The sequence below is a fragment of the Saccopteryx bilineata genome, chromosome 1 (assembly GCF_036850765.1).
Source record: "Saccopteryx bilineata isolate mSacBil1 chromosome 1, mSacBil1_pri_phased_curated, whole genome shotgun sequence".
NCBI lineage: Eukaryota > Metazoa > Chordata > Mammalia > Chiroptera > Emballonuridae > Saccopteryx > Saccopteryx bilineata.
The window spans coordinates 387949824-387977403 of record NC_089490.1 but is presented as its reverse complement, the minus strand read 5'-3'; the positions used below and the strand labels follow the sequence as shown (position 1 = coordinate 387977403).

The window sequence follows — 27580 nt, the reverse complement described above, 5'->3', positions numbered from 1 at the left end:
GGTTCTGGAGCAGGGACGAACAGGGTGGGTGTTTGACTCCTGTCGGAGGTCTTCCCTGGCCCTTGTCCTGTCACCAGGTCATAACGAAGTCTGCAGAGGCATCCCTACCCGCTGCCCCCTGCAGCCGCCAGCACCGGGTACGGACGGGCTCTGTCTGGACCAGCGTGGCCAGACCGGAGCCTGAGAGAGAGGCTCTTGGGTTGGGGCAGGACCTGGCTTCCCACCGCCCTCAGAATGGCCCCCGGCAGCCTTGCAGACAGCTGCCAGCCTGAGCAGATCCCGCCGCCCCTCTGCAGCCCGAGCACGTGGCCAGTGGCTGAGGAGGTCAGCAGGGCAGACGGAGGGTTGGCTGGCCCCCACTCTGGAAAGCCCTTGGCGGGAGTCATACCCACCTGCGAGCCCACCTCAGCCAAATGGTTCTCCATGACTTCCCTCAAACTCTGCCGGGGCCAGGAGCGTGGAATGGGAGAGACTGGAGGGGCCGGTGCCGTCTGGGCACTTCCTGCCTTCCAGGCCCTGGGTCCTGTGGGGCTGCCCCTGGACCAGAGCCACGCAGCTGCCCAGTCAGACCTCGAGACCCGTCTACCCAGCCTGGGCTGCTTTTTCTTTTTTTTTTTTTTTTTGCCAACCTCAGACCAGCCATTTGCCTCTCCCAAGAAGATGGGTATGTGTGGGTGGACCTGGAGGGGCCGGCCCAGGTCCCTCTCAGGCTGGGCTGGGGCACCAGCTGCAGGCCCCCCTGGGTCCAGGGCTGCCCAGCTGCTAGGGAGCTCGTGGCATGGAGTCGTCAGGGCAGGCTGTTACAGGGGCAGTTTGGAGAGACCCAGTGGGTGGGGCCAGACGGAGGGCGGGGCCAGACGGAGGGTGGGGCCAGACGGAGGGCGGGAGAGGGTAAAGGAGGGGAGGAAGGTCCAACCCAATCTTCACGCAGGCACAGAGCTCTGGCTGCTCCTCAGGAGGGGGCGGGTGGCGAACAGGGGAGCACTGAGCTCTAGGCGGCAGCTCTCTCCCCCAGCGCTTGGAACACAGGAGGGGTGGCTGGAAGCTGGCACGGGGCCTGTCAGTCAGAGTGGGCTTGTCCTAGACCCTGAAGAGAGACAGTGGAGAGGACGGCAGGCACCAGGCTGCCACTCCCATTCCCGTGCGTGTGGCAGACGTCACCAACCAGGATGACAGTGCTCTTTCTGATGGAGCCCAGACCAAACCCGGGTCCTCTGCACAGCCTCCACCAGCCGCTCCTGGCTCCTGACCGGTCGGGGTTGAGGCATCTTGCAATCCAGTTGCCGACACTGCTCTGGAATTAGAGATCTGTGTTTTGAGGGGCTGACTTGTAGGTGTCAGTGTCTGTGGAAAAAGCTCTTCCTGCTTGAACCTGGAGGGAGCAGTCGGAAACGTGCTATGGACGGTGAAGGGACAGGAAACCATGTCACAGCCGAAATGAGATGCCCTGGAGTTCTTCAGCCTGGAGATAATGGGGCTCAGAGAGAGGCAATGTGTGGCTTTAACACTCAGGGAAGGAGAGAGAGCAAGTGGTATGCTTTGGATGGAACCACAGAAAAGCAGAGGTCTCTGCTGTGTATTGAGCTGATGCTCAAGTCAGCAGTCCAAAGGCAGAATGCTGTCCTGGGAGGTAGTGAACTCCCCATCCCGGGAGGTGTGCAAGAAGAGGGTAGAGATGTCTTGACAGCGATTTTACAGAAGATATCCAAACCATCGTTCTGGACGGGGAGGGAAGAACCAGATGATTGTGGGGGCTCCTTCCTGCCTGGGGAGCCAGGGAGTTGATGGAGGACAGGGAACAGCTTGTGAGGAGCGACCGGCAGCGTGGATAAGGGACTCTGGTGTGTGTACACATGTGTTTCTGTGGGCTGAGAAGTGTGGGGAGGTGGGAGGGAGGCCAGGGGGGACCCTTCTTAGCTGTGGAACCGGTAAGAGGCAGTTCTGGCTGGCCTGGCCCGTCTCTTCTCGGGGACCGTGATGCTGAGGCCAGGGAGGCCAGGGAGGGGCGTGAGCGGCAGCTCTGCTGGACCAGCAGCCCTGGAGGGAGTGGCGGCAGCCTGGAGACGACCCGGTTCTTGTTTGGACTGCTGCGCATGTGCGGTGTGACCTGGACGCGACTGGGCCCGCCGGGTGGTCTGGTCCAGCAGCTGGGCCGTTCCTGGCTCCCGTGTCCGTGGGCCATCTCGGCCTGAGCAGGAGCGGGGCCTACTCCGTGGAGCAGAGCACCAGGGGCTGCGAGAAGGGGCTGAGTTCTCAAGGACGTGGCAACCGAGTCGCGCTAGGTCCCCTGGGCTCTGGGGACCTCTCTCCAAGACTGGCTTTTGCCTCCTTGTTGCCGAAATCCTCCCTTTCTTGGCACCAGGTCCTGAAGCTGGGAGGAGAGGGCCCAGGCCCGGGGCTGCCAGAGCCCGGCTAGGCCCAGGAAGGGGCCTGGGACCAGTGTTCCTTTGGTCTCTAGTGCAGACTGCGTCTTGGGTGCAGAAAGCCCACGGCCCCCACCCCGGAGTCCAGGCGGGTTAGATCAATTCGTATTTTTGTCATTTTGTTTTGTTAAAAAAATAGCTCTTTTCCCCTGCCCCTTCTCCTGGCCACTCACAATGGCCTCACCTCCTCCCCCCGGAACAAGGGGGCAGGGGTGTGGGTAGGGGAGGGCACTGGGTGCTGGACAGTGGTGGGCAGGGTGAGTCTTCAGGCTTCAGGCCACGCCCTCTACTGGATGCCCCGGAAGAGGCACATGGCGAAGATCATGGCAAAGAGCTGCAGGGAAAGCAGGAGTTGAGTAGTCAGGCTGGGCCCCCAGCCCCCTAGGGGACCACCCAGTCTGCGGGGAAGGGCTGTCTGCCCTGCAGCAGGAAGGGGGCCGGCCCCTCACTCTCAGCACAGCCCTGCTGTAGGGATTCCCATACTGCCTTGGGGGCAGGCCCCTCTCGGGGCCACTGGCCCCCTTCACGCCCTGCAGCCATGGAGAGAAGGGGGCTTTGGAAACCCAGAGACAGGAGTTCAAATCCAGCTTTCTTACTTGCCAGTGGGGACCTTGGGCCAAACACATCCATTCTCTGGGCCTGTGTGTGTCTCCAGAGCTCACTGTGTGCCAGGCAAACCTCACAGACCAGGGAGGGAGGCACCGCGGGGTCGTGTCACCTGCCTAAGGTCACACAGCTACATGTGGGGGAGCTAGGGTTCGAGTCCACAGGCCCGAGAGAAAGGGCCTGACCCAGAAGCACAGGCAGCAGCCCCTCCCTCGAGTCAGCTGTTTGGATCCTGTTCAACGGTTCCCTGGAGACCTTGGTGGGGTTGGGGCATTGGGAGTGGCGTTGGGAGGTGGGGGTGGGAGTGACCCTCAGAACCCATTTCCCAGAGACTTGCTCAGACATGTCCGGAGTTTAGTGACTCGGGCAGCAGACACACAATGGTGGACCCATGGGTCCTGAGTTAAGGACATGTGAACGGAGGTGAGCTAGGGACTGCAGATCATGGGGCGTCTGGCCCAGACCCCTGTGTGTCCTGCCTCTGGGGAGCCACAGAAGTGGGGCCTTCACTTACCTCGATGGCCAGCACCCCTATGGCGAGGGCTCCGGCCAGGTAGACGTAGGTTTCAAAGGCGTTGAGGATCACTGTGTAACATCCCTGGAGAAAGGACCAGAGGTGAAGCCACGGCTCGAAGGCTAGTCTGGGGTCAGGGGCCAGAGGCCAGGGACCAGTGTCAGGATGGGTGTGAAGCTGGGGAGCTGGCAACGTGGCCCTAAACCTCAGGGAGCACGGTTGGCAAGGAGCATGGCTTCAGTCCCCATAGGACTGTCCTCGCCCTGTCTGTGTCCCTCTGAGCACACCCTGGCTGGTGGGAAGTGTCTGAGTGCAGAGCTGTGTGGGGGTTACCCCTATGCCTCTGGGTGTCATTGCAAGACCTGCTTAGTAAGTTCTTAGCTCTGTGTCTCCACTGCCATCAACCTGGCCTCACCATCACCACTTCTCATTGGGACCAGTGTAAAAATCCCTCCTGTCCTCTCAGGCCCACCCCTAATCCCTGGCCACTGAGCAGCCAGAATGCCATCATGGCCAGGTGCCCCCATTGCCCAGGTAGAACGGGGTGTGGGTTTCCACAGCTCTTCTGGCATCCTCAACATGAACCTGCTGGCCCTGCATGGCATGGCCCTGCTGCTGCCCTCTCCTTGAGTTAGTCCTGCCCTATTCACTGTGCTGCAGCCACACTGGCCTTCTCTTGGTTCCTGGAACACACCATGCTCCCTCCCACCTCAGGGCCTTTGCACATGCTGCTCTGCTGCATTGCTTTTCTCTTTCTAGAAGGATAAGGGTGTAGCACTTTGCCTCAAGGAAAGTTTGGGTGCACAGCAGCATCCAAATTCATAAACCACCATGAAGCAGAGGGGAAACAGTGGGGATAGAGCAGAGAAACAGTGACACTGTGAGGAGAGAAGACTTAAGATCACCTGGACAAATGGAGACGATGGGTGGTTTCCTATTAGTGGTAACCATTCTAGACCAGAGTCAAGGTCTAGCAAGGTCACCCTATTTGTCTCCAGCAGAAGAACACTCTCCTGACTCTTGGGTGACTTTCTTGATCCAGAGAAGGCTGAGGAATGAGCTAGAGAAGCTGCCACATGGGTTTAAACCATATCAATGGAGGGGTCCAAGTATTCACTGGAGTTCGATGGTAAACAGGGCAGGTGGACTGCCTCACCACCCAGAGACAAGTGCTTTCTGCCTTGGCTCCTGTGGCCATGCGACCAAGTCCTAGCTAGTGAAATCTAAGCAGAAGTTGCCTGGAGGTTTCTGGGAAAGCAGCTGGTGCCACCCTTTCCCATTCTCCCCCCTTGAACATGGGGGGGATGTGTGGAGCCACGGCAGCCATTCTGCCCTCATGAAGTAGTAAACACAAGGAAAGGCCAGAAAGATCACAGAGACCAGGCCTTGACTGACATGGCAGAGCCACTGATACAGTGTGAGAAGACACCATTGTTTAGAATTCTTGCTCTGTGTGAAACACAAAGGTATTTGCTTAAGCCTCCTTGGTTGGGATTTCAGTTACTCGTATGTAATCAAAGGTGTTGCCGGCTATGATGGGGATATCATAAGACTATGGTGGGGATATCATAAGACTATGGTGGGGATATCAGGCCAAGTCAGAAATGCATCCTGGGCTTTAGGGAAGTGGGTTTTGGAGAAAAACAACAACAAGCAGATAGTCCCTCAGCAGAGGTTTTTAAAAGGGAAGAATGCTCAGGAGGGATGTGAATGTCTCAGAAAAGGAGTCCCAGAGTCACTCTCAGTAATCCTCACTTGGAACAGAAGAAGCGTCATCCTAAAAACTAAGATGGCTGCACAGGGACCTCTCTGGTGAGCTTCCGACATCAAAGCTGTGCCCAGGGGGTGGGAGGAGGCATCATCACGGAGTTGGAGTCAGAAATGGGAAGCACGTCAGGATGAAACCCTAAAGGACCAGGGCCCCAGGAAAAGCCTCCCAGAACAATTCACAAGTGGCCTTGGAGTGCGGGTGTGGTGGTGGGCACCAGACATTTCTAACAGCAGCTCCTTGAACAGCTTAGAACTTCATTTGTCTTCCATATCTAATCCTGAGCTGTGGTGGCGGCTCTGCTCCATGGAGTTGTCAGGCTCCTTCTCTCTTGATACTCTGACTTCCCAAAGGGCCCCTGTCCTCGGCAAGGTCAGAGCTGGCTGCCACCACAGCTGCACTTCAGCGAGGGGGAAAGGAGGAGGGCAGGCACAGTGCTTTCTCTTGAGAACGTGACTCAGTTGCACAGATTACATTGCTTACCTCCCTTTGGCTAGAAGTTGGTCACATGGCCTAGCTGCAAGGGAGGCTGGGAAGGGCAGCTTTTACATGGTGCTCATAGGATCACATAAAGCCCCTCTTTCCAAGGAGGAAGAGGTGAATGGAGTGCAGGGCCAGCCAGCAGTCCCTACCACTGTATAGGGGATCTGAGATCCAGAGACTCTGTCTTGGCCAAGGTGAAAAAGTGTTTTTTAACAGCCCAGGGAGGCTGACATCACAGCCTGGAACTGCCTGCATGTCCTGCAGCCTCTCCTGAGGGGGAGAGACCCACACCATCCCCAGTTCTGCAGCAACCTGCTCTCCGGGCCCTTATCTCTTTCCTGGTGTCTCTTTCCCTCACTGCAGGAGGGCAGGGCTGTGAAGGGCAGGGGAATTTGGCCCTTGGGGCCGTATGTACCCTTTTACATGACATAGGCAGGTACAGGGGATGACAGTGCTGAGTTGGTGAGCCAAAGCTGAGGCTGGAAAGAGACTCATCAGATGGCCAGCGCCAGGCCTCAGCTCAATGGTCGCCTCCCCTGGGACTCTAGCCTGCCTTGCGCCCTCTACCATGGTCCCTTCTAGCCCCTCATCTGGCTTTACTTCCTTCGTAGTAATTGCTGCCACGTTGTGGTTTGTTTGCTGATTGTTTATCATCTTCTTCTTCTTCTAACTAAACCATGAGCCCACAGGAACAGGGGCCTCGTCTCCTGTCCCCTGAGGGGTCCTGCATCGGGAACTCTCCCACGAGATTCTCAGTAAAGGCTGGATCAAGTGAGAGGCATGGGGAACGGGCTCAGTCTCCCCTCCCTCTCCCCCCTCCCTCTGGTGTCACACACACTGGGGGGTGGTGCTCACTGGGGGACCTTGTGTCACACAGGAAGGGAAAGGGATTCTTCCGAATCTGAGATGAAATCCTAGGGTTGCAAGAGAAGCAAAGAGGTCTAGGAGCTTCCCTGACCTACCTTTCTCCCTTGGAGCTTGGCTGTGCCTCCACATGGCAAATGTGAGCTTCCCCCCAAATTGAGTGCACGACCGAGGAGGGAGCCACTGTGTGATTCTAGCTCTGGCTCCCAACCTACGTTATAAGAAGCTCAGGAGGTTTCAGCCTGGAACACTGGGAAACTCCTACTTTACCCTTGAACCCCAGCCAAAATGCCCAGCCCTCTGACCTATGCTGTCACTGAGCCATCTTCCACCTTCATCCTTTCCATGCTTTGGCTGGATCTCAAGTGACTGGATAAAGCTTCATTAGCCTCCATTCAGGCCCATGTCATGGCTGACAGTCCCTTGGGGTCCGGGAGTGCCTTCAGACCCTCTGGGATGACCCTGCCACCCAGCCAGCTCTGGCCACCCACGCCGCTCTGCCCGGGGCGCAGGGCCTGTACCTGCTTGTTCAGGAACAGGTCCCTCCCCAGGAGGCACTCCTCCCTGCTCAGCAGCAGCCCGTCCCGGGTCTGCGGCTCTCTCCGGCAGCAGGCCTCGGGCACCTCGTCACTGTCCAAAGTCAGGAGTCGGAACACCGATGCGTACTTGAAGTCTTCAGGCCCGTTGACCCCACAGCAACCAAACTAGGAGAAGAGCACAGGAAAGGGGCGGTGAGCGGGAGCTGGCCTGCGGGCGGAGGTGGCCGGGCTGCCTCTCGAAAGGCCGCCGGGAACGTGAGGTGACCTGAAGGAACGGAGCTGAGACCCCGGTGGCTGGCTCCTCCCAGTCTCCCTGGGTGACCCCGGGAGAGTCACTCAGCTTCGGAGCCTTCATCTGTGAAACGGGGGTGGTGGTAATAATTCCTACCCCACCGTTTATTAGCACTCAATAAACAGTTGCTATGGCTGATACTGTCATTGATGACCATAGCACCTGCTGGAGGACTGGAGTCAGGGATGGCGAAGACGCTTCGCGGGGCGTGTAGCCTGTGATGGAGGAGCAGTGGTTGCTGGGAAGGCTGTGTGGAGGTGATGCCGAGGCGGGTCTGGGCTTTGGGGAGCCAGTGCCCTGGTTGATGACTGGCACATGAGCAGAGGGGTTTCTGGAGGCCAGACATTTACAGCACTGGGCATCATGGCTCTGAATGCTCATAGCATCCCTGCATGGGAGGGGCGTGGGGGTGTCACTCACTGTGATCATGACCGAGTTCCAGGTGGCAGAGAAGACATCTGTGTCATTGTTGCCCTGATAATGCTTGGTGAGCTCCTTGGTGAAGAATTCACGGGTGAGCTGGAGGCAGAGGGAGAAGCTGGTTGAGACCCCCATCTGGTTACTTGGTCCCCTCCCCCTCCCTGGCCTCTCCATCTGTCAGCTTTGGGGGAAAGGAGGGAAGGCTCCAGGGCTCTGTGCCAGGCTCCTGGCATTCTCCTAAACTTGGGGTGGGTCCCTTAACCCCACCTCACGGCCTGTGGGTGCCCCCATCTTGGGGTCACTCCCGTGAAAAGTCCATACACCCCTCGGCAGCCCCAGGGCCAGGGCGCGCTGGGAACCTCGCTCTGCCCTGTGGCTCTTCCCCGGGGCGGGGGGGGGAGCTAGCATAGAGTGGGGGCTTGCCCTCACGCCACCCCTTCCACCCTGAGCTGTTCCTCAGACAGAGCTAAGCAGATGCCCTGGGTCCCAGGCCCTAAAGAAACCACGGATGGAGCACATCTAGTTTCCAGAGATGTCCTTGAAAGTCGCTCCTACCCTCAGAGGTCTAACCACCCTCCTGATCAGGCAGGACCCTGGGTAGTGCCCAGCGGAGAGAGACCCTCAGGGCACCATTCTATGCATACAGGGTGTAGCCTCCTCCCCTCTGGGCCACCTGCTCACCACCAGGGCCAGCTGTGTATCCTGCTCCGTCCCCCCCCCCTTTTTTCCCAGGTCCCCTTTGGTTGGTGCCTGGCTCTTGTAGACTCAGAGGGGAGCTGGCGCTTCCGGTGGTTGGAGCCCTGGAATAAGATGGCCTACGGAGGGCAAGTGGCCCAAACTGGATACTGGCCGGAACCTCCGTGGAGAGTGCTCTGTCCCTTCTCCAGCACGTCACTCATTCCAGGGCTCAGGGGCAGCCTCCCCGACTATCCTCAACGCTGCCAAATAACTACTGCTGTGCCATCGCCTGGCAAAGTGTGGCATGGAAAATTCCAGAAGCAGGTGTGTGATTGTACTGGGTGTTTCGGCAGAGTGAGACCCCAAGGGTCCCCTGACACTACACTTCTGGAAAAGCCCTCATAGGGAAGAGGACCGCTGGGTCACAGTTTGGGCTGAAAGTGCTGGGTGAGGGGCGGCTGACTCTGTGAGACCCTCGGAGGACGGGACAGGCTGGCCACGATGGCCACCGCTCCGCCGCCGGTAGCAGGGAGCCAGGCTGCGTGGGGCCCGGTACGTACGTTTTCCCTGAAGATGAAGGCCAGAATGGCCGCCGAGAGCTCCGCCAGGAAGATGATCAGGATGAACAGGAAGAACTGCGGAGAGAAGGGACAGGCTCGTGAGTCCTGGGGGTGGGGGGGCGCCATTCGGGGGGGGGGGAGCCATTTCCCCAAGCTCCCCCCCATCTGTCACACAATTGATGCGGCACACAGATGTTGTAAAACTAAGGAACTTCACTGCCGCAAACCAGACATTTTTCATCATAAACGTACCAACAGTCTACCTCCAGAGCCAACATATTGCAATGCAACGATGGAAAACGTAAACAAACAAGCCTTCGGTGCAAACAGCACCCCTTAGCCGAGGCCCGTGGTACAGCGATCAGTCTGAACAGCCCTACCCGGCAGAGCTGGACGATCAGTCTGAACGGCCCTACCCGGCAGAGCTGGACGATCAGTCTGAACGGCCCTACCCGGCAGAGCTGGACGATCAGTCTGAACGGCCCTACCCGGCAGAGCTGGACGGTCAGTCTGAACGGCCCTACCCGGCAGAGCTGGACGGTCAGTCTGAACGGCCCTACCCGGCAGAGCTGGACGGTCAGTCTGAACGGCAGAGCTGGACGGTCAGTCTGAACGGCCCTACCCGGCAGAGCTGGACGGTCAGTCTGAACGGCCCTACCCGGCAGAGCTGGACGGTCAGTCTGAACGGCCCTACCCGGCAGAGCTGGACGGTCAGTCTGAACGGCCCTACCCGGCAGAGCTGGACGATCAGTCTGAACGGCCCTACCTGGCAGAGCTGGACCGAGATGTGCGTGTGGATTGGCCACGCTGGGCGGAGCCTGGCTTTCCCCACCCCCCGCCCCAGGGCCGCCTCTCCCGGCTGCAGCCCCTCGTTCCGTGGGAAGTGAGGAGGTGATACCGATCTTCAGGCGCAGTAAAGGAGCAAGACTGAAGGAAGGCGGCGTGTCTATCAAAATATGAGAACGCACCCACAGGCCGGGTGTCTGAATCTACCAGGACACTGCTCCACTCCCCACACTTGCTGATGCTGCCACACTAACCACGAGGCCTCTGGTCCTGGGGTCCCCTCTGTCAGGAGGACCACTCCCTTCCTCCCCCACGAGCTCCCCGTTTTCCAGACCGGATTTAGCTGCGGCCGCTCTCCTGCCGAGAAGACTTTCCTGGCTGCTCCATGTCACAGTGCCCCATAGAGATGTCCTTGTCACAGCTGCTGGGTCCCCACTGGGTCCCTCCCTTCAGCACAGAGGCTGTGACCACGCTTTTCCCCACAGCTGGACAGCACAAACATCGATTCATGGCTCTCAGATGAATGAATGAAGCCAGGAGGGACTGACACGCCATCTTGACTGTCTGCTACATCTCAGCCCCTGGTCGCCATGGGCACTGTTTTGGGCTAAAAGCTGTTGGCAACAGAAAGAGGAAATGGCTGTGCCTTCATTACTGAGCACTGCTGGTACCTTTGTCATGTACGGTCTGTGACAACCCCAGAGTTGTCACCCTACTGGAGACCACTAGCAGAAGACTGAACCCCAGGGCACACAGAGATAGGTTCCTACACACCTGCCCAGCTGCCCCGAGACCTGCTCCCTCGGGTCACAATCCCCAGAGCCACCAGGCTACACTGGTTGTGCCCAAGGCTAGAAGGAAGCAAGGGCTCTGGGCTTGGTGTCAGGACACCTCTGCCCACCTCGCCTTGCTCTGGGTGACTTCAGATAATCACTCAAGTGCCCTCCAGCCTCAGTTTCCTCGTCAGTAAGATGAGGAGGTGACACCTCCTTCCGGGGTCACCTGGGGAATAAGGACGTCGTGGACGTGAGTGTTCTGTACGCCGAGCCAAGCTTGTCATCGAGCTCTTGCAAGAGTAGGAGTGCGGCAGCCAGCTCCCGTGCAGGCTGTTCCGGGAGCCCCAGGGCCCGGCCCCAGCGACACTGTGGTGGGCCGCGATGCCCTCAGCGTCCCTCTCCTGGATCCTGACTCTTCTGGTCAGAAGAAGGGCACTGTCACTTTGTCCTCACCTCGGGAAGACCCCAGTCATTTCCCTCCCTGACCTTCCAGCTGGAGCAGCAGCGGTCGGGTCAAGGTCCCGCAGTTCCCCACGTCGCTTGGGCTACCCACCACCTTTGGGGAGCCCCTCGGGATGGATTTCAGAATGACCCATGCAGAATGTGGACACGAAAACATCTCCTAGACCTGTCAAACAGTTTTGTTTTGTTTCTTTTAAATGTCCAAACTCAAGAAGAGCTCCCGGCTTACACGGACCAGCCGGTGCAAAGTGCAGGTCTGTCACTCCTCGTCCCAGACTGTCGTTGGTCACCGGAGTCCCTCCGGAGTCGAGGTGCCTCCGGCATAGCTCTGGCCTCAAAGGGGGTTTCAGCATGAGAGCCTACACCTGCCCCTCATCTCTTTCTATTTAGCCCCCAGTTCCACAGTGGAGGAAGGGAATGGCTGCTCCAAACCGGGCAGCTGAAAAATTTCAGAGCATCCTTGTCTTAACCCAGTTCCTTCCGGGGGGCCATGCCCCCTGGCCTCTCTGCTGAGGAGCGAGACTCAGGACCGACATGTCAGCAGGTCTGCTGAACCCTGGGCGTCCGCTTCCGACAGGGCAGCCTTGCTGGGGTCAGCTGCGCAGGGCGACCTTGGGCTGCGCTCGGGGTTGGGCAGAGTTCCATAACCAGAGGTGACAGGGGGCCTCCTGGACCCCTGGCCACAATAGCTGTCGTCCATTCCAACACCCCCACGGCCACTCCCCCACACCGTGGCCCTCGGGCTGAGCGATGTGTTCTCTGCTTCCGTGGCCTCTCTTCCCCGACAGCGATGGGGGCCCCTGGCAGGGCTCCTGGCACTTTCATTCGGCCGGTGATGGACGGTCATCCGGTTGTTCCACCCGGCCTCCACGGGAGCCCCGCCCCGCCCTGTGCCCTCTCACTGGGGTTGCTGGCAGCCCTCAGGCTGGCAAAGAGTGGCCTCGGAAATGGTCTCCATCCTCAGGGACGTAATTCAGCTGGCCCTGGCTATCGAGCCTCGTGGCTTAGAAAGGTATAAACTATGGATGAGCCCTAGCTCCAGCCTGGCGTACTCAGCACGCTCGTCACTCTGGGAATGTGTGCGCTCTCCGGGATGACTTAGCACAGCTGCAGTGAGACGGTGCCGGCGAAGCCCTGGGCACAGGCTGGGGCGAGGTGACAGCTGCTCCGATGGGGGCTCTGGACCTCGAGGAAGCGCAGCCTTCCTGAAGGCAAGTGTTGGCATGGGTGATCTCTGGAACAGTAACGACAGCTACTGTCTGCTGAGCACTCACTACCCAGGCACTGTGGGTCTCCTAGGGACTGTTTCACGGAACCCTCTCGACAGCCTGGAGAAGCTGCTGCTGTTATAATCATTTTACGGATGGAGAAATGGGGACCCCAAGAGGGTTAGCAGGGCACAGCGGGTAGGCAGTACACCTGGGAGGAACATGGGAACTCTGATTCCAGAACATGGCCTTTTGACGCCAAGTTATCCTGAAACCCATCAGAGTCTCCAGGTTCTAACGCTTTCCAATGGCCTATGGGGTCTCTTGTGGATAACTCCAGTCCCTTTAGTGTCCCACTTAGCAAGTGTTTACGTGTGCCAGGAACAGAGCCAAGCAAGGTATAGGAGGAAGGTATTCTCTTCATTTTATGTAGAAGGAATCTGAGGTTCAGAGAGGTCAGGTAACAGGCCCCGGGAAGTGGCCGAGCAGGGCTCAGGGCCAGGCTCTTCGGAGCCCGGAGTCCATGCCGTTACCCACCTCTCTGACACAGCCTTCTCTCTGTTCTTCCCTTCCAGGGCTGCTCACTGAGCACCTGCCCTGCGCCAGGCACTCTGTTAGGTACTGGCAGACAAATACACATCCTTGTGGAGTTTACATTGAGCCACGTTTCATAATTCAGGAAATGAAGTTCATGAGAGGAAATGAAAGAATGAACCTGGTGACTCATTGGCAGGGAAAGTGGGCCTCCCCAGAGGAAGGGGGCCTGCAGGCCTCCTTGTCACCGCTCCTGCCCAGAGCAGGGTTTCCCCAAGCCTGGCGACCGAGGGGTGCCTTGAGTGTGTACGACTGTGAGTCACCTGAAAGGAAAGAGCCAGGCTGTGGTGCCAACCTCATAATAATGCCACTCCTGCCAAGTTGCCTTCTCCAGCCTGCAACGATTTCCTCCTGCTTAACAGGGTTACCAACGGGTCACCTGGCGGGGTTCCCCTGGGCCCCGCCAGGGGGCTTGTCCGGATACTTCCTGGGGCTTCCCCTAATCAGGCCCTTTCCCAGGGTTTACTTGCCTTCGGTTCAGCTAACCTCAAACCATCTGCCCACTGACGCGTTTGCCAGTAATTCCTGAACACCAAATTTACGACACTTTGCATAAGATGGGAAGATTCACAAAGAGGCAGGAACTGCTATTTGCCTACTGGGGAGACTCTTCTCACCCATCTGCCTACAGGCACGTCTGCCTTCAGCTCTCAGCGCTAATCAATATTTACCAAACTTACATACTTGGTGCGCAACTCAGCGCATTCGTCTCTTCTAAATACACTCATCTCTTTCTGCTGTTCTCTCTTCCAATTTCACAAGCCTTTGTTATACAATGTTTTTAAAAAATTTGAGTCAAATAAATGGGCTGAATTACACAGAGGTAGGTGACCAAGGAGAAAAGGGATGCCACAAAGTGCCAATCACAGGCTGAAACGGTCCTATTGTTATGTAAAAATGCTGTGACATCGATCAACAGGGCTGTTTGAAAAATGTGTCTTTAGAAAAACTGGTCATTAGGTGATGTCATTACGCTTATTGTCCCTGAGCTAAGGGTCGCTGGGACCCTGTGGGTTTTAGCCTCTGAGTTGGGGGGAGGGGGTTCTCAGTCGACCCCCACCCCTAGGCTCCCTTTCTCTGCAGGCCTTTGAGCCGGGGTTCCTGAGGAGGCTAGCGTGCTCCCTCCTGGCCCTTTCTCAGGACAAGTCTTCCCTCCCTCCCCGCAAGCTGAGGAAGCTGTCTCAGGCTTCCCTAAGGGCCCCAGTATCTACCAGGGGTGAGACACAGTGCCCTTCATCTGGGACATCCACACGGCCAGGTCCAGGTTATAAGAGGAAGTGGTTCTTATTATTTAGGTCATGAGTCTTTTTGAAAACCTCCCAGAAGCTGTGGTATCTCTCTCCAGAAACACGCATGTGTGTACAATATATACATATACATAAACAACACACATGTAGAGACATGCAGGCCCTGACATACTCTTTTCTTGTGTTGTGTGTTTTTCTGAAGTGAGAAGTGAGGAGGCAGAGGCAGACCCCCGCATGCACCCAACCAGGACCCCCCCCCACCCAGCATGCCCACCAGGGGGCAATGCTTGGCCCATCTGGGCCATTGCTCCTTTGTAACCGGACCCATGCTAGCATCTGAGGCAGAGGCCATGGAGCCATCCTCAGCGCCCAGGCCAACTTTGTTCCCGTGGAGCCTTGGCTGCAGAAGGGGAAGAGAGAGATAGAGAGAAAGGAGAGGGGGAAGGGTGGAGAAGCAGATGAGCAGTTCTCCTGTGTGCCCTGGCTGGGAATCAAACCTGGGACTCCCACATGCTGGACTGATGCTCTACCACTGAGCCAACCGGCCAGGGCCCCTGACATACTCTTACACATAATGTCAGGAGAATTTTGGGTGACCCTGCCAGGGTAGGAGCCCCTGGACCAGCCCTGGGCTGACAGGAGACCAGGACCCAAGGGTCCCTCGCTTTTGACTTGCACTGCGACCTCAAACTTGTTATGTGCTGGGCATCAGAAAGGGGGGAGGGAGAAGAGGGGATGTGTGGGAGAAGAGAGAAGGAGGGAGGAAACGAGAGGGGAGGGACTCAGGGGACACAAAGAGAGGGAGGCTGGGAGACAGGGCAGAGGAAAGGAGCATGCAGGAGAGAGATAAGGAAAGACAGCAGGATAGAAACCGAGAGATGAAGAGAGAGGCAGAGACAGAGAGATAGAGGCAGAGGCAGGGAGAGAGCGAGCAAAGAAAGGGAGCAGCAGCGAGATGGGACGGCAGGTCTCCGACGACAGGAGGGAAAAAGGCAGCAAAAGAGGGTGGGAAGGGGCTGCGTTAGGGTTCAGTGGGCTGGACCCAGCCACGACCCAGGCTTAACCCTCTCTCCGGGGACGTGGCGCTGACCTCGTCCTGGGGCTCGGTCTTCTCCTGCGTGCTGTGGAGAGCGATGTTCTCACTCAGCTGGCATGCTCAGAGGGAGCCACTTAGCTCACCGCCTCCCGCCTCCCCAGCCCCAAGCCCCAGCCTGGCTTCCTGTTTTGGCTTCAGAGAGAGCCCATTAACAATGGATGAGCCCCAGAGGCCCGAGGTGTGGGGGGACGGATGGAGGGGGCGGTTTGGTGTGTCCTGGGATCCGCACCCAGCTCCTTTTCAAGTCTCCTGAGGCTCCCCAAGTCCAGATTTCCCCCCACACCATCTGACGCTGTAGAGGGCTTTCCACTAGGGGGCGCCAACAGGTTTCTTTGTTTCTCTCCCAATGAAAAGTTTGCAGTGTGTATACTGCTGAAGGGAGCCAGCCACACATTTCACAGCTGATTTCACTTTCTCTCTGTGATGTGGGTCATCTCACCGACACAAATGGGGGCCGTGCAGTGTTCTAATCTGGGGAGAAGGCACTGTGCCAGATCTCTGCCTCCCAAAGCGCTGACTGCCGGCTCACGGGCAGGAACAGAGTGAGCCTCACAAGGAAGACCTCCTGATGACCCGCCCAGGTCTTCCGAGTGTTTAATCCTCCGCCCAGCCATCACCCAGCCACACACACACTGCTCTAAGCAGGGCTGTTCTGAACTGAACCCAGAGCAGGGCAAGCCTCAACTGCCAAGTTCTCTGCGCCCTGGAGGTCCACAGGACCTTGCAGGGGAAGAAGACCGCTTCACCAGGGCCAGGACGGTCAGCAAAAGCCCAAAGGACCACAGCTCATGGGCATGAAACTGACCATCTGCTCCTTGTCTCACTTGGCCCCCACCTACGGCTGAGCTGGTTGGTTCCTTGCTTAACAAGCCAAGACACTGAGGCCCAGAGAGGTTAAGAAACTAGATGGGAGTCATATCCTAAGTTAGGGGACAGAGCAGGGCGCACACTCAGACTAGGTCTGCCTCTGTGTGTCTGTCCATGAGGGAGGGGACAGCCTCTCTGGGCCCATGATGTATCTTCAGCGCCTAGTGAACTCTGGTCCATAACAACAGTCCAAGGACTATTTCCTTAACAAATAAAGGACTTTCAGAAGCCATACCATTTCTATGTTAACACTGGAAATGCAAACCGTGAGTGATTTATCCAATAGCTGTCTGAACTCTTTTACCAAGGAATTATATATGGGCGTTCTTAAAAGCAAGCAAGTAGAAAAGCATCGCGGTCAATGTTCTCAGTGGACCGCGCCACAGAGAGGCCTGGCTGTTCAGACCTGGAGGCCAGGGCCACTCCCCATGCAGGGCAGCTTACCCAGGGCACGCGTGGGCCCAGCACCGAGAGCAGGCTCCAGACGCCGGGGCTGTGAGTACAATCGGGAAAGGTGGGTGGCCCTTCCGCTCCAGAGACAGTTTACTTGGCTCAGACCTCAGAGTGAGTCCCTGCACTGTAGGCACAAGGCCTCCACCCCCTCTCTCGGGGCACCCATGGGTGGGGTGGGGGGTGGCAGTACTCACAAACAGCAGCAGACACTTGTTCTCCCGGACGGCCCCGCAGCAGCCCAGGAAGCCGAGCAGAAAGAGCAGCCCCCCCATGGCCAGGAGGATGTAGGCGCCCGTGATCAGCAAGGGGTTAGCAGCCACGATCTCTCGGAAACCAGTGGGGTCCACCATGACCCAGATGCCGACGCCCAGCAGACAGGCCCCGCCCAGCTGCTCGCAGGCACAGTCCGGAGGGAGGAGAAGAAACAGAGGTTAGGTACTGGATGCTCCACACACACACTCCCCTGAGTGAGGCCCTGGGCACAGGCCGTGAGCCCCGGTGAGCTGGGCAGGAACTCCACATGCAGGGTCCCGTGTCCCAGCACCGCCTGGCCCTGCTTCGGATCTTCCCACTTTCTCTGACCTTCCGAGCAGCAAGCATCCTCTAAGCCCAGTCTTTGACCCTGGTCCCACCTTAGCCTGTTGATAACCGTATCCTGTGGCGTTTATTTATCACCTTTAAATTCTCCTTAAATGTCAGAGCTGCAGGATAATGAGGTCACCTAGTCCAACCCTCGATTCCACACTGAGCCCCAGAGGGGGCCAAAGACTCGCTGAAGGTCACACAGGAATTCTGAGGCAGAAGCAGGCTGAATCCCTGGCTTCCCCGACTCCGGCCTCAAGGACACTCACTGAACTCCGTAAACATGCACTGGCACCTACACTGTGCCTGCACCCTGCCAGGGACAGGAACACACAGACAAAAGCTGTCCCCGCGGTCCCCAACAGCAGCTCTCAGTCAGGTTGGGCTCCCCACTCAAATCTGCACCCCGAAAGCCTCGTGTTTATGTCTTCACTTGCATGGCCCATCTTCCCGTGCCTTACTCATCTTTTGGAGAGAAGCAGCATAGACCAGAGAAAGGGCTGTGTTGCTGTGTGACCTGAGATAAATGGCTTAACCTCTCTGAACTTTAGCTTCTTTGTGGTTAAAAAAAAAAAAAAGATACAAATTCTCACCTCCCAAGTTGGCCCTGAGGAAGAAAGGATGTGAATGCACTTAGCAGGTTTCAATAAATATCCATTCCATTTGTCCTGGGCACAGACAAGTATTGGAAGCAGATCAGTTGCAGGAGAGCCAGTTTGGCATCATTGGATTTCAAAGGCTGTAAAGCGTTTGAAATCCCTGTGCGGTGGGAGGACCCGAGGAATGACAGATGGTGGCTAAGAGCAAACTGCGGAGCTCTGGCTTGGCTGAGGGGTCTGCAAGCTGTGAGGAAGAGCTGTACAGTTCGGGGCAGGAGATGGTGCGTTAGGTGCAGCTGGGGCGGGGGAGGGGTGGGTGGAGAGGCCTCAGGGACCAGGCAGCTGAGGAGAAAGGGGAAACCAACAAGGATGGCCAGCGACAGAGGCTACAAATGGCTCCCTCCGTCACTGGTCTCCTACCAACCTCCAGTAAAACCCGTGTCCCTTGTCATGGCTGTTGGAGGTTTTGGGGGTTGACAATTTGTGCTGAGGTCTGCTTCAAGGAGGGCTTGAACACAGACTGAGCTGCTCAAGTGACCCCGCTCCAGAGGGACACTGGGGCTTGCCTGAAGTCACCCAGTCTGGACGTTGGTTCTAAGATTCAATCTGTTGGGTTCCCTGCTCTTCAGAATTACAGGGCGGGGGAGGGGGGGTAATCTAAGACAGTTGCTGAAATATATATATATGTATGTATATGTATATGATGGAGAGAGGCAGACTGGTCAGTCTTGAAGGAAGGGGCCTCTTTTTCATAGTGACCCTATCCTGGAGGACAGTAGTGGACGTTTGTCATCCAGGTCTTGGCTGTACTAAGGTCAAAGGTTCAGGTAGGGTCAGGAAAGCCTTCAGGGGCTCAAGAGGTCAGGAGTGTGGCTCTCTCCTGGGTGGGCTGCCAGCGGGTGGGCTGGGCTGCAGGACACGGAGCTGGCCACCTGAGCACTCAGGACTCTGTCCCTCATGGAGAGAATCCGCAGGTTGGACGGGGACGGAGCTCAACTATTAAGTGCTGACACACTGCAGGCACTTCCTAATTTTGCTTCATTTTCAAAAATCACTGTTGAGGTAGGTAATTAAGGGATGAAGAGACTGAGGTTCAGGGAGGTGAAGTGTGTTTCAAATCACGTTGCTGGTGTAAAAAGCGTTGACCTGGAACGCTGAGGTTGCCGGTTTGAAACCCCGGGCTTCCCTGGTCAAGGCACATATGGGAGTTGATGCTTTCTGCTCCTCCCCCCTTCTCTCTCTCTCTCTCTTTTTCTCTGTCCCCTCTCTCTAAAATGAATAAATAAAATATAAAACAAACAAATAAATAAGTAAGTAAATTAAATTAAATTAAAATCACGTTGCTGGTAAGATACACAGCTTGTCTTTGAATGCAGGTCTCCCAGTTCCAGAGAGGTCTCTAACTCCGTCAAGTTCCCATGCAGCTCTGACGTCTGTAATGCTCTGGGGGTCTGGGCTATCGGTGGGGCTCTCTCTGCCGCTCTCCCATCTTCCCATCGCCACCAGGGGTCAGATCCCAAGACAGAGGCTAGGACGGAGGCCTTCACCCTTTGCCAGAGGAGCTAGACCACCCCGGTCCATGCAGAATGTCTCTCCTAGGATGGTGGGCCTTTTGGAGTGGGGTGGGCACTGCCGGGGGCCTCCCATCCAGAAAATCCTGGCTGGGCGGGCAGGTCTGCCTCCTGCACTGGCCCCTGTTCCTGCCCCCGGGACCCAGCCCATTATGACTACTTCTAAGCAGCAGTCCTCGGTCCTGCCCACTCAGCAGGGGCCTAGGGAGACCCCGGGCATGCTCCAGGGATACTCACAAATATGAAGAAATTGAAAACAAACATCAGATACTTCATGCAGCTCAGACAGTCGCCTTCCATGATGCTCCACCTATAAAACAGCAAGGCCCTTCAGTACCCCCCCTGGGGGACCCCACCTAGTAAGAAGCCCTGCTCCCCTTCCTCCCCCATGGAGGGGTCCCAGCAGCCAGTCTGCTCTTGCCATGGGAGGGGGAAGAGGGAAGCTGATAACTTCCTCTCCCAAGGAAGCCACTTTGCCCTGTGGGGCCTGAGTTAGGAGTGAGAATTGGGAACCAGCATGCCTGAGTTCAAATTCATGTCTACCATTCATTTGCTGTGTGGCCTTGGGCAAATTACTCTACCTCTCTGAATCTTGCTCTCTCCAACTTGAAAATGGACGCGGAAAACAGAAGCTTCCTCCCAAGCACTGTTGTGAGGGTGACTGAAATAATGGAATGACATGCTTAGCATGACACCCAGCACATGGCCAGGGCTCAATGATGCTATGTGATGATATTACTTGATAGCTGAGGTGAGCCTTCTTCCGATTTGGTAGACGAGCAACTGAGGTTCAGAGGCTGAGAGACTTGCCAAGTTCATGGATCAGGATCAGAACCCAGGCCTGACATAAACTTCCCACCGCCGTACACGCCCTTCAGCCTGCAGGACTGCCCAGCGAGGAGGGGTGTTGCAGGGAAAAGAGATGAGAGCACCCAGCTGGAGACCTAAGACCTGCTCCCGGGGCCAGCCCCTCCCCATGCCCTGACCACCTCCAGCACGCCACCTCTAGCATCTCACCTCCCCCGGGAGACTTCCCTGTCCCTACCTGAAAGTGTGCCCATGGTAGCAAGTCACTGAATACAATGCTATTTAGCTAACATTTATTGTACACCAACGGGAAGCCAGGCACTAGGGATTGAAGCAATGAGATGCAGCCCTTCCCGTCCCCAAGAGAAGCAGAAAGCATCTGCTATTACAAGCCAGACCTCAAGGTGCACAAGACACACTACTATTCAATATTCAATGTTTTCATGCTTTCTTCATGACGGCCCCGGAGAGAAGATGGGTGGGACCAGGAGGACCTGCCCTTGGCCTTGCTCCAGGCCCCCTATTCTTGGCAGCCAGTGGGAGAGCTGAGATTCAGTGGGGACCTAGGGGAACAGCTGGCTTGCTGTGTAGTTAGCGTGTCTTCTGACTGGTCCATGCTAGTGCCCCCCAGGTGGTAAACATCTGGACCATCATCCCCAAGCCCAGGGTCTTCCTCTGCCAGGCTCAGACTTGGACGGCCCTTGGAGGACAGAAGGGAGGCAGGCCCCAGGAAGATGCCAGGAAGTAGCAGAGGAGGCCAGCTCTGGAGTTCCTCCCCTCTGCCCAAAGCTGCTCTCCAGGGTAAGATCCGGTTTTCAGTGGGCTCCAGCAATTTAGCAATTAAGGGGCATAATAAATATGGCAGCTCATAAACGGGCTACCTGTATTTATTATGTCCCAGATTCATTAGAGATCACAATGAATGGGCGGCTTGTGGAGTGCTGGACTCCCAGACGAATGCAATAAAAGGACACGTGTCTCCTGGGAAGAGGCTCCGACAACCTCAAAAGGGAGGCAGGTAGAAAATCAGGTGCTGCGAGCTGGAAGGTAGATAGAGATATGGGGACCTGGGTTCCAGCTCCAGGGCAGGGTGGGTGACTCGAAAGAGGGCTTTGTGTCTGACAGCGGGTCAAATCCCAGAGCTAGTACACTTAGCTGGTGGCTCGGGGCAAGTTTCAGACTGCATGCATCTGAGTTTCCTTGTATTTAAATTAGTGTTAAAATAATGCCTTCCTGATTATGCATGAAAAATACCAAGCACCGGCTTGGCACATGGCAGCTAATAACAGCAATAGCTAGTAACAGCTGGCATACCTTGAGTTCTTACTAGGTGCCAAGAAACATGAACAATCTCCTTCTTCATAAAGCTCCAGGATACAGGTAATGTCATCTCCATTTTATTTGTTTGTTTCTCTTTTTGGTATTTTTCTGATGTGAGAAGCAGGGAGGCAGAGAGACAGACTCCCACATGTGCCCGACCGGGATCCACCTGGCATGCCCACTAGGGGGCGATGCTCAGCCCATCTGGGGCCATTGCTTAGTTGCAACCAAAGCCATTCTAGCACCTTAGGTGGAGGCCATGGAGTCATCCTCAGTGCCCGGGGCCAACTTTGCTCCAATGGAGCCTTGGCTGCGGGAAGGGAAAAGAGAGAGAGAGAGAAAGGAGAGGGGGAAGGGTGGAGAAGCAGATGGGCACTTCTCCTATATGCCTTGACTGGGAATTGAACCCGGGACTTCCACGCCGGGTCAACGCTCTACCCCTGAGGCAAATGGCCAGGGCCCGTCTCCATTTTTCAGGTGAAAGAATTGAGGCTCAGAGAGGTGGAATCACTTATCTGAGATCACACAGCATAGAAGTACCTAAGCCAGGCTTTGAACCTAGGTCTGTCTTAATCTAGAATCTCAACTCTAAATCATCATCTTTAGTGAATGCTAATTCTTTACCCCATGCATCCATCCTCCAAAATTCAAGCCCGTCTTCATACCTCCTATGCCAATTTATTTCCCACTGTTCAGGGGAAGCAATCTCCTGGGAAATTATCCACTGCTAGGTTGGTCAAAAGACCAATGCCAGCCTGCTGGTTCCCTACAAAGGGCTTTGGATCATGGGGACACACCTCTACAGCCAATTGGTCAGATAAGAGTGCTACGATGACAGACACATGAAATCTCCAATTCCTACTTGGATCTGCCTCTTGGCTCCACCCACCCACACAGCCTTTTGGAAGTTAGTATCATCACATAGTTCCCTAATTTTCCTTTAAGGAGAGTGGGAACACAGACAGTCTCTGGAAGGTGGACTGAGAAGACACTTGAGACCATGAGGCCCAAGGGCTTAGTTGTTGAAAAGACATTTATAAAGGAGACTGGGGGCCTCTGTGCTACAGGAGAATGGCACGCCCTCCCTGGGACCAGAGGCAAGAGGCCCACTGAGACTTCCCCTTTCCAGGGCCAACAGGAACCCCAAGGGGAAAGTATTGGTGTGGGCGGGGACTGCAGAGTCAGCAGCTCTGGCTCTCCTGCCTCCTAGGACAATCAACCTCTCTGGGCCTCCGCTTTCCTGTCTGCAGAATGGGGCCAGGAATGCTGACCTCAGGAAACTGTAGGGACCGAGAATTAAGTGCTAATGTATGCAGAGTTTCTCACACCACCGCTGACATACAATAACTCGGCCCCTTCTTCCTCCCTGCTGCCCAGCCACGAGGCAGTTGCTCTACCTGTCCCCCCACACACACACACGCCCACACACACACACCGACCAGCTACACGAGCTGTAGTTCTCTGTGTCAGGAGAGGCGAGGAGGATTTCTGAGCAGGGAGAGTGAGTGTGTGCAGTGTTCTCAAACTGGGTTCGCCGGGACCCACTATCCCCTAATGCTATTTTCAGGATAGCAAATAAGATCTCAGAAATCATCCCCTCACCATTGGCCAGGCAGTGTCTTGGGCTTTAGAGCAATTAAACAACGCTGGCGGTGGGGTGGGGGCGGGGGTGGGGGCTGTTTCTTGGGTTACTCAGAAGCTCCGGCTACCAGGTATATATGACTTTACATTACGGAAATTAAGGAGCCACTTTCACATATACTTAATAAGTGATTTTGTAAAGACAGCCCTGTTCGGAAGATAAAATCCTTTCCATCTTGGGGCTCAGAGGGATGTAATGCAGGATCAGCCTCCCAGACACACTTGACTTCCTGTGAGTTCAACTCCCCACCTACGTGGGGAAAGCGTGCGGGAGAGCAGCTGAGGTTCCGGTTTGGCTGTCCTTCCGTGCGGGCGTCTGCCCCAGGGTGAGCCTGGGTGTGAGCCCTGGACCCACAGCTGTGTGTCTCACGGTCTCGAGGTGCCGGTTCCTGTCACAGCGTCCCTGCACCCGGCCAAGTGAGGGTTTGCAGACGTGCAGCTGGGTGTTCCCCGCCCCAAGATGCAACCAATTGTTTCTTGTATTAAAGAAACGAACCAAAAATACCCCCCCAAAAAAACCAAAAAAAGCTTAGGAGCTTTAAGGAGGTTGAAGGGAAACTTGTATTTGACACTACTGTTTGTGTAAGTGCTGATGAGAGCCCAGCCCTCGTATAACATATGTCACCAGCATTTCAATAAGAGAAGTCCTTGGTCATAAATAGTCAGGGCAGCACTGACTGATCTGGCCCAACACCCTCACTTTGGAAATGAGGAAAGTGAGGCTGAGAAAGGGAAAGAGAGTCTGGCCAAGTTGCAAAACCATTTAGTGAGGGGTCTGAAACCAGAGCCCCATTCCCCAAAGCCCCGGCCAGTGCCCGCGGACATGCTACACGCTCGGTGTTGCGGCCGCACTCATCGTCCTCTGATAGGACGCATGCTCCATAAAGGCAGGCACCTGCTCTGTCTGCTGCCGTGCTCCTTGAGTCTAGAGCAGCGCCTGGCACATGGTAGGTCCTCAATGAGTATGTCTGAATGAATGGATGGATGGATGAGTGAACAGTGGGAACAGAGAAAATAGAGATGGAGGACAATAGAGAGTCAGAAATCAGAGAAATAGACAAAGACAAGTCAGAAAGAGAGAAAGATGGAGGAAGAAAAGAAAAGAGAGGGTGACAATGAGAAGTGAACAGGAAGAGACAGGCAGTAAGAACTGAGGGGGACAGGCGGTGGTGCCGGGGATGGGGCAGAGGGGCACAGAGTGAGGGAGGCAATCGCTGACCTGTCACCTGGGCAGTTCTTTGGGCGTCAGCAGGACGGAGTCTCCCGGTCAGAGGGGCTGCTGTAGATTTCTTTCTTTTATTGGCCCAGCTTGTCATATAAGAGAAAATATTCAATCACTATAGGAAGTCATTAAGAAACAGGCACGTTCAAGAAGCTGTTTATGAAAACCCACCATCCAGACACACACTCAAAGCAAGTGCCTTGCTAATCTGGGCCCATTAGGGCTAATGAAGAGCCTCAGCACCTGGGTCCCTCCAGCTGGGGAGGCCTGCACGGGGTGCCCGCCTTCTGCCCAGATGGCAGCTCCGGGTGCCCTTGCCGGGGCTGTGTGGGGCACCATGTCTTCAAAAGACTTGCCGTTTCTGTCACGGCGTCATCTATGCAGCCTTACTGCATGTGGCTGATGATCTGGGAGGAGACAAGGGGCCTGGGGGGCCATACACCTGGATGCCAGCTGGATGCCACCTGGGCACCTGCAGCGATGCCTCAGCAGAGAAGGCCAGCGGGGCCCTGTTCATCAAATGCCCTCCCCAGGAACCCTGGCTCCCAGGAGACAGAAACTTGGTGTTGCAAAGGGTTCGTTAGCTTTGCATAAGGATTGGCCAGAAGGATCCTTTGGAAAGTCAACTCCCAGCAACAGAAACAAAGGTTTGGTTTCCGCAGGCCAATGGGCCCCCCTGGAGAGCCCTGCTCTGCCACATGTGTGGGGAATTCTGCAGCCGGGTCCTGCCGAGAACAAGTTCCAGGAAACAGCCGAGGCTTCGGGGAACTTGGGCTGCGGTGGGCGTCCCCAGGGGGACAGAGGGGAGGATTGCTGGGTCTCCGGTGCCACTTCAGACTCTTCTCCCATGCACGTCCGTCCCTCTCTGCTGCTTCTGCACAGCCTGGACAGCACCTGCCTGGCCAGCCCCCTTGAGGATAGAAAGTCACTATCCTCCCTGCGATGCGAGGCTCTTCTTTGAAAACCGTGATTCTCGGTTTTGAAGCCAAAACCCTTGGAAATGTTTGGGCAGCTATTATGCCAGCATCATCATATATTGGAAGTGGATAATCAAACCACATTCACCAGCGTCCGTGGAGGTGAGCATGGGAGAAAACCATGGACATATGGCTTACTCAGGATGGAGAGAAACATCTTTCCCCTAAATGGCCTCAAACTCAGATTAATTTTTATAGTGTTGGGATAACTGGACCTAATAATAACTACCAGTATTGAGCATTTACCATGAACCAGACTATGCTAAGCATGTCTCCTGGGTTCCCTTATTTAATCCTCACCCAGGAGGTGGGTACATTACCTCAGTATACAGATGAGGCAACTGAGGCTCAGAGAATGTATTTAACTGGCTTCACTTTAGTTGCATGGTGAGTAAGACATGACCATGATTCAGGCCCAAGTTCGATGGACTCCAAACCTGAATTCCCGACAAAGCCCCAGTCTGTGGACGCGGTCCCAGAGAGGACACCAGAAAGAGGAAGTGCTTTGCCTCAGTCCCCGAAGGCTTCAACCCAAGGCTGCTCTGCTCTGAATCTGGCTTTAAAAAGGCAGACTGCCAGGGAGCCAGCTAGCATCCTCCCTTGTGCCAGCTAGAGGCCTCTGGGGGATGACCCAATCCTGCCATCCCTTGACAGATGGGAGCCCTGAGGCCCAGCGACGGGCGGGCAGAGGCAGGGCGAGGTCACGCGATGCCTAGGGGTTCTCCTCTGCAGGCCCCTGCCAGGGCCAGCCAGCTTTGTTAATCTTGCCCCTCCCACCGCCCCAGATGGCGCCTCGTTCCCATCTGCACAGAGCGGGCCCTGGAGGGGTTCCTTGATAAAGAAGAACAACTCAGTTCATAAATCACTCCTTCTACTTTCACTGCCCCAGCCCCTGGGCATGCTTTCTGGAGAGAGAGAAAAGGAGGCAGGTGGGCATGAGCGATGAAGAAGCCCCTATCAGAGGAAGCGGATGCAGGTCTGGGTTGCTGGACAGTGAAAAATGTCCTGTAGACGCCCCTGCCAGGTGAGGGCGCTGTGGTGTAGGAGCAGCTTCAACCTCCAAAAACCCGGGTTCCAATCAGCAGAGCGTCTGTCCTGACAAGCTGCGAAACCTGGGCCGCCCTCCCCAGCTCCTGAGCACAGGTTTCCTCCTCTGTGCTGTGGGGATCCTCTAACTCCCAGGGTCACCGAGAGAGGTGAAGGAGATGATGGCAGACACAGCACTTTAGTGGCTGCACAGCCTGTTCCTTCCTGCGTGTGCCGGACCCCTACGAGTGCTAGCCCTGGGCATGGTCCAAGGCCCGGAGACCAAGCACTCACTCAAGTCCTGGGAGAATCAATAACCTAACACTTGGAGTGTTAACAGCCACATTGGCCAAGTGCTCTGAGTGCGGGAGGGGAAGCCTGGAAGCTGGGCGGCCAATGTGTAGGGAGGACAGGGCAGGGCCAATGTGTAGGGAGGACAGGGCGGGGCCAGTGTGTAGGGAGGACAGGGCGGGGCCAGTGTGGAGGGAGGACAGGGCGGGGCCAGTGTGGAGGGAGGCCAGGGCGGGGCCAATGTGTAGGGAGGACAGGGCGGGGCCAGTGTGTAGGGAGGACAGGTGGGGCCAATGTGGAGGGAGGACAGGGCGGGGCCAATGTGTAGGGAGGACAGGTGGGGCCAATGTGTAGGGAGGACAGGGCGGGGCCAATGTGTAGGGAGGACAGGGCGGGGCCAATGTGGAGGGAGGACAGGGCGGGGCCAGTGTGTAGGGAGGACAGGGCAGGGCCAAGAGTCATCGGGCCCTGTGATAATGCTTTGCATGTGGTAGTTACCTGTAACCATCTTAAAAACTCTGCAACATAGATATTACCATTATTCCTTTTTACAGATGAGAAAACTAAGTCTCCAGTGGGTTAGAGAGGTCCCAGAACCAGAACCGACACCCAGGCCTGCCTGACTCCCACATTCTCCTTCATCACGAGGGGCGAGGAGGCTGGTCAGAATAGCAGAGCCTTGCCATCAGGTTCAAAGCCAAGGGGGGAGGACTTATCTGCTCTCTGGCTGTGCTTGCTGGGCCTCACCCTGAGCCGAGTTGTCTAGTAAACAAGCAATTGGGCCTAAATCCTGGTGTGCACGAGCGACCACACACAGGGACACGGACACAACTGAGCGGGGGATAAAACTCTAATTAGGCTCCTGGTGGCATCGCCTTGAGGGTTAACGGTGCCAGGCAACCTGCCTT

The 27580-nt window shown here is 56.2% G+C and overlaps 1 protein-coding gene across 8 annotated transcripts in view; it reads right to left on the bottom strand.

Moving 5' to 3' along the window:
• Positions 1-1561: 1561 nt before the first annotated feature.
• The window catches only part of TSPAN18 (tetraspanin 18), a 180379-nt gene continuing 154360 nt past the window's right edge, over positions 1562-27580 (bottom strand). For 5 of the 8 annotated variants that reach the window (XM_066251331.1, XM_066251332.1, XM_066251336.1 and 2 more), the window contains 8 exons: positions 24376-24464; positions 19626-19698; positions 16831-17025; positions 9148-9222; positions 7910-8008; positions 7180-7362; positions 3544-3627; positions 1562-2757 (listed from right to left, as the gene is read on the bottom strand). In XM_066251331.1, coding sequence (XP_066107428.1) covers positions 2710-2757; positions 3544-3627; positions 7180-7362; positions 7910-8008; positions 9148-9222; positions 16831-17025; positions 19626-19688 — 747 coding nt within the window. In that variant the 5' untranslated portion in view covers positions 19689-19698; positions 24376-24464 and the 3' untranslated portion in view covers positions 1562-2709. The remainder of the gene's footprint in view (positions 2758-3543; positions 3628-7179; positions 7363-7909; positions 8009-9147; positions 9223-16830; positions 17026-19625; positions 19699-24375; positions 24465-27580) is intronic. The other 3 variants (XM_066251335.1, XM_066251338.1, XM_066251330.1) reach the window with 1 other exon arrangement.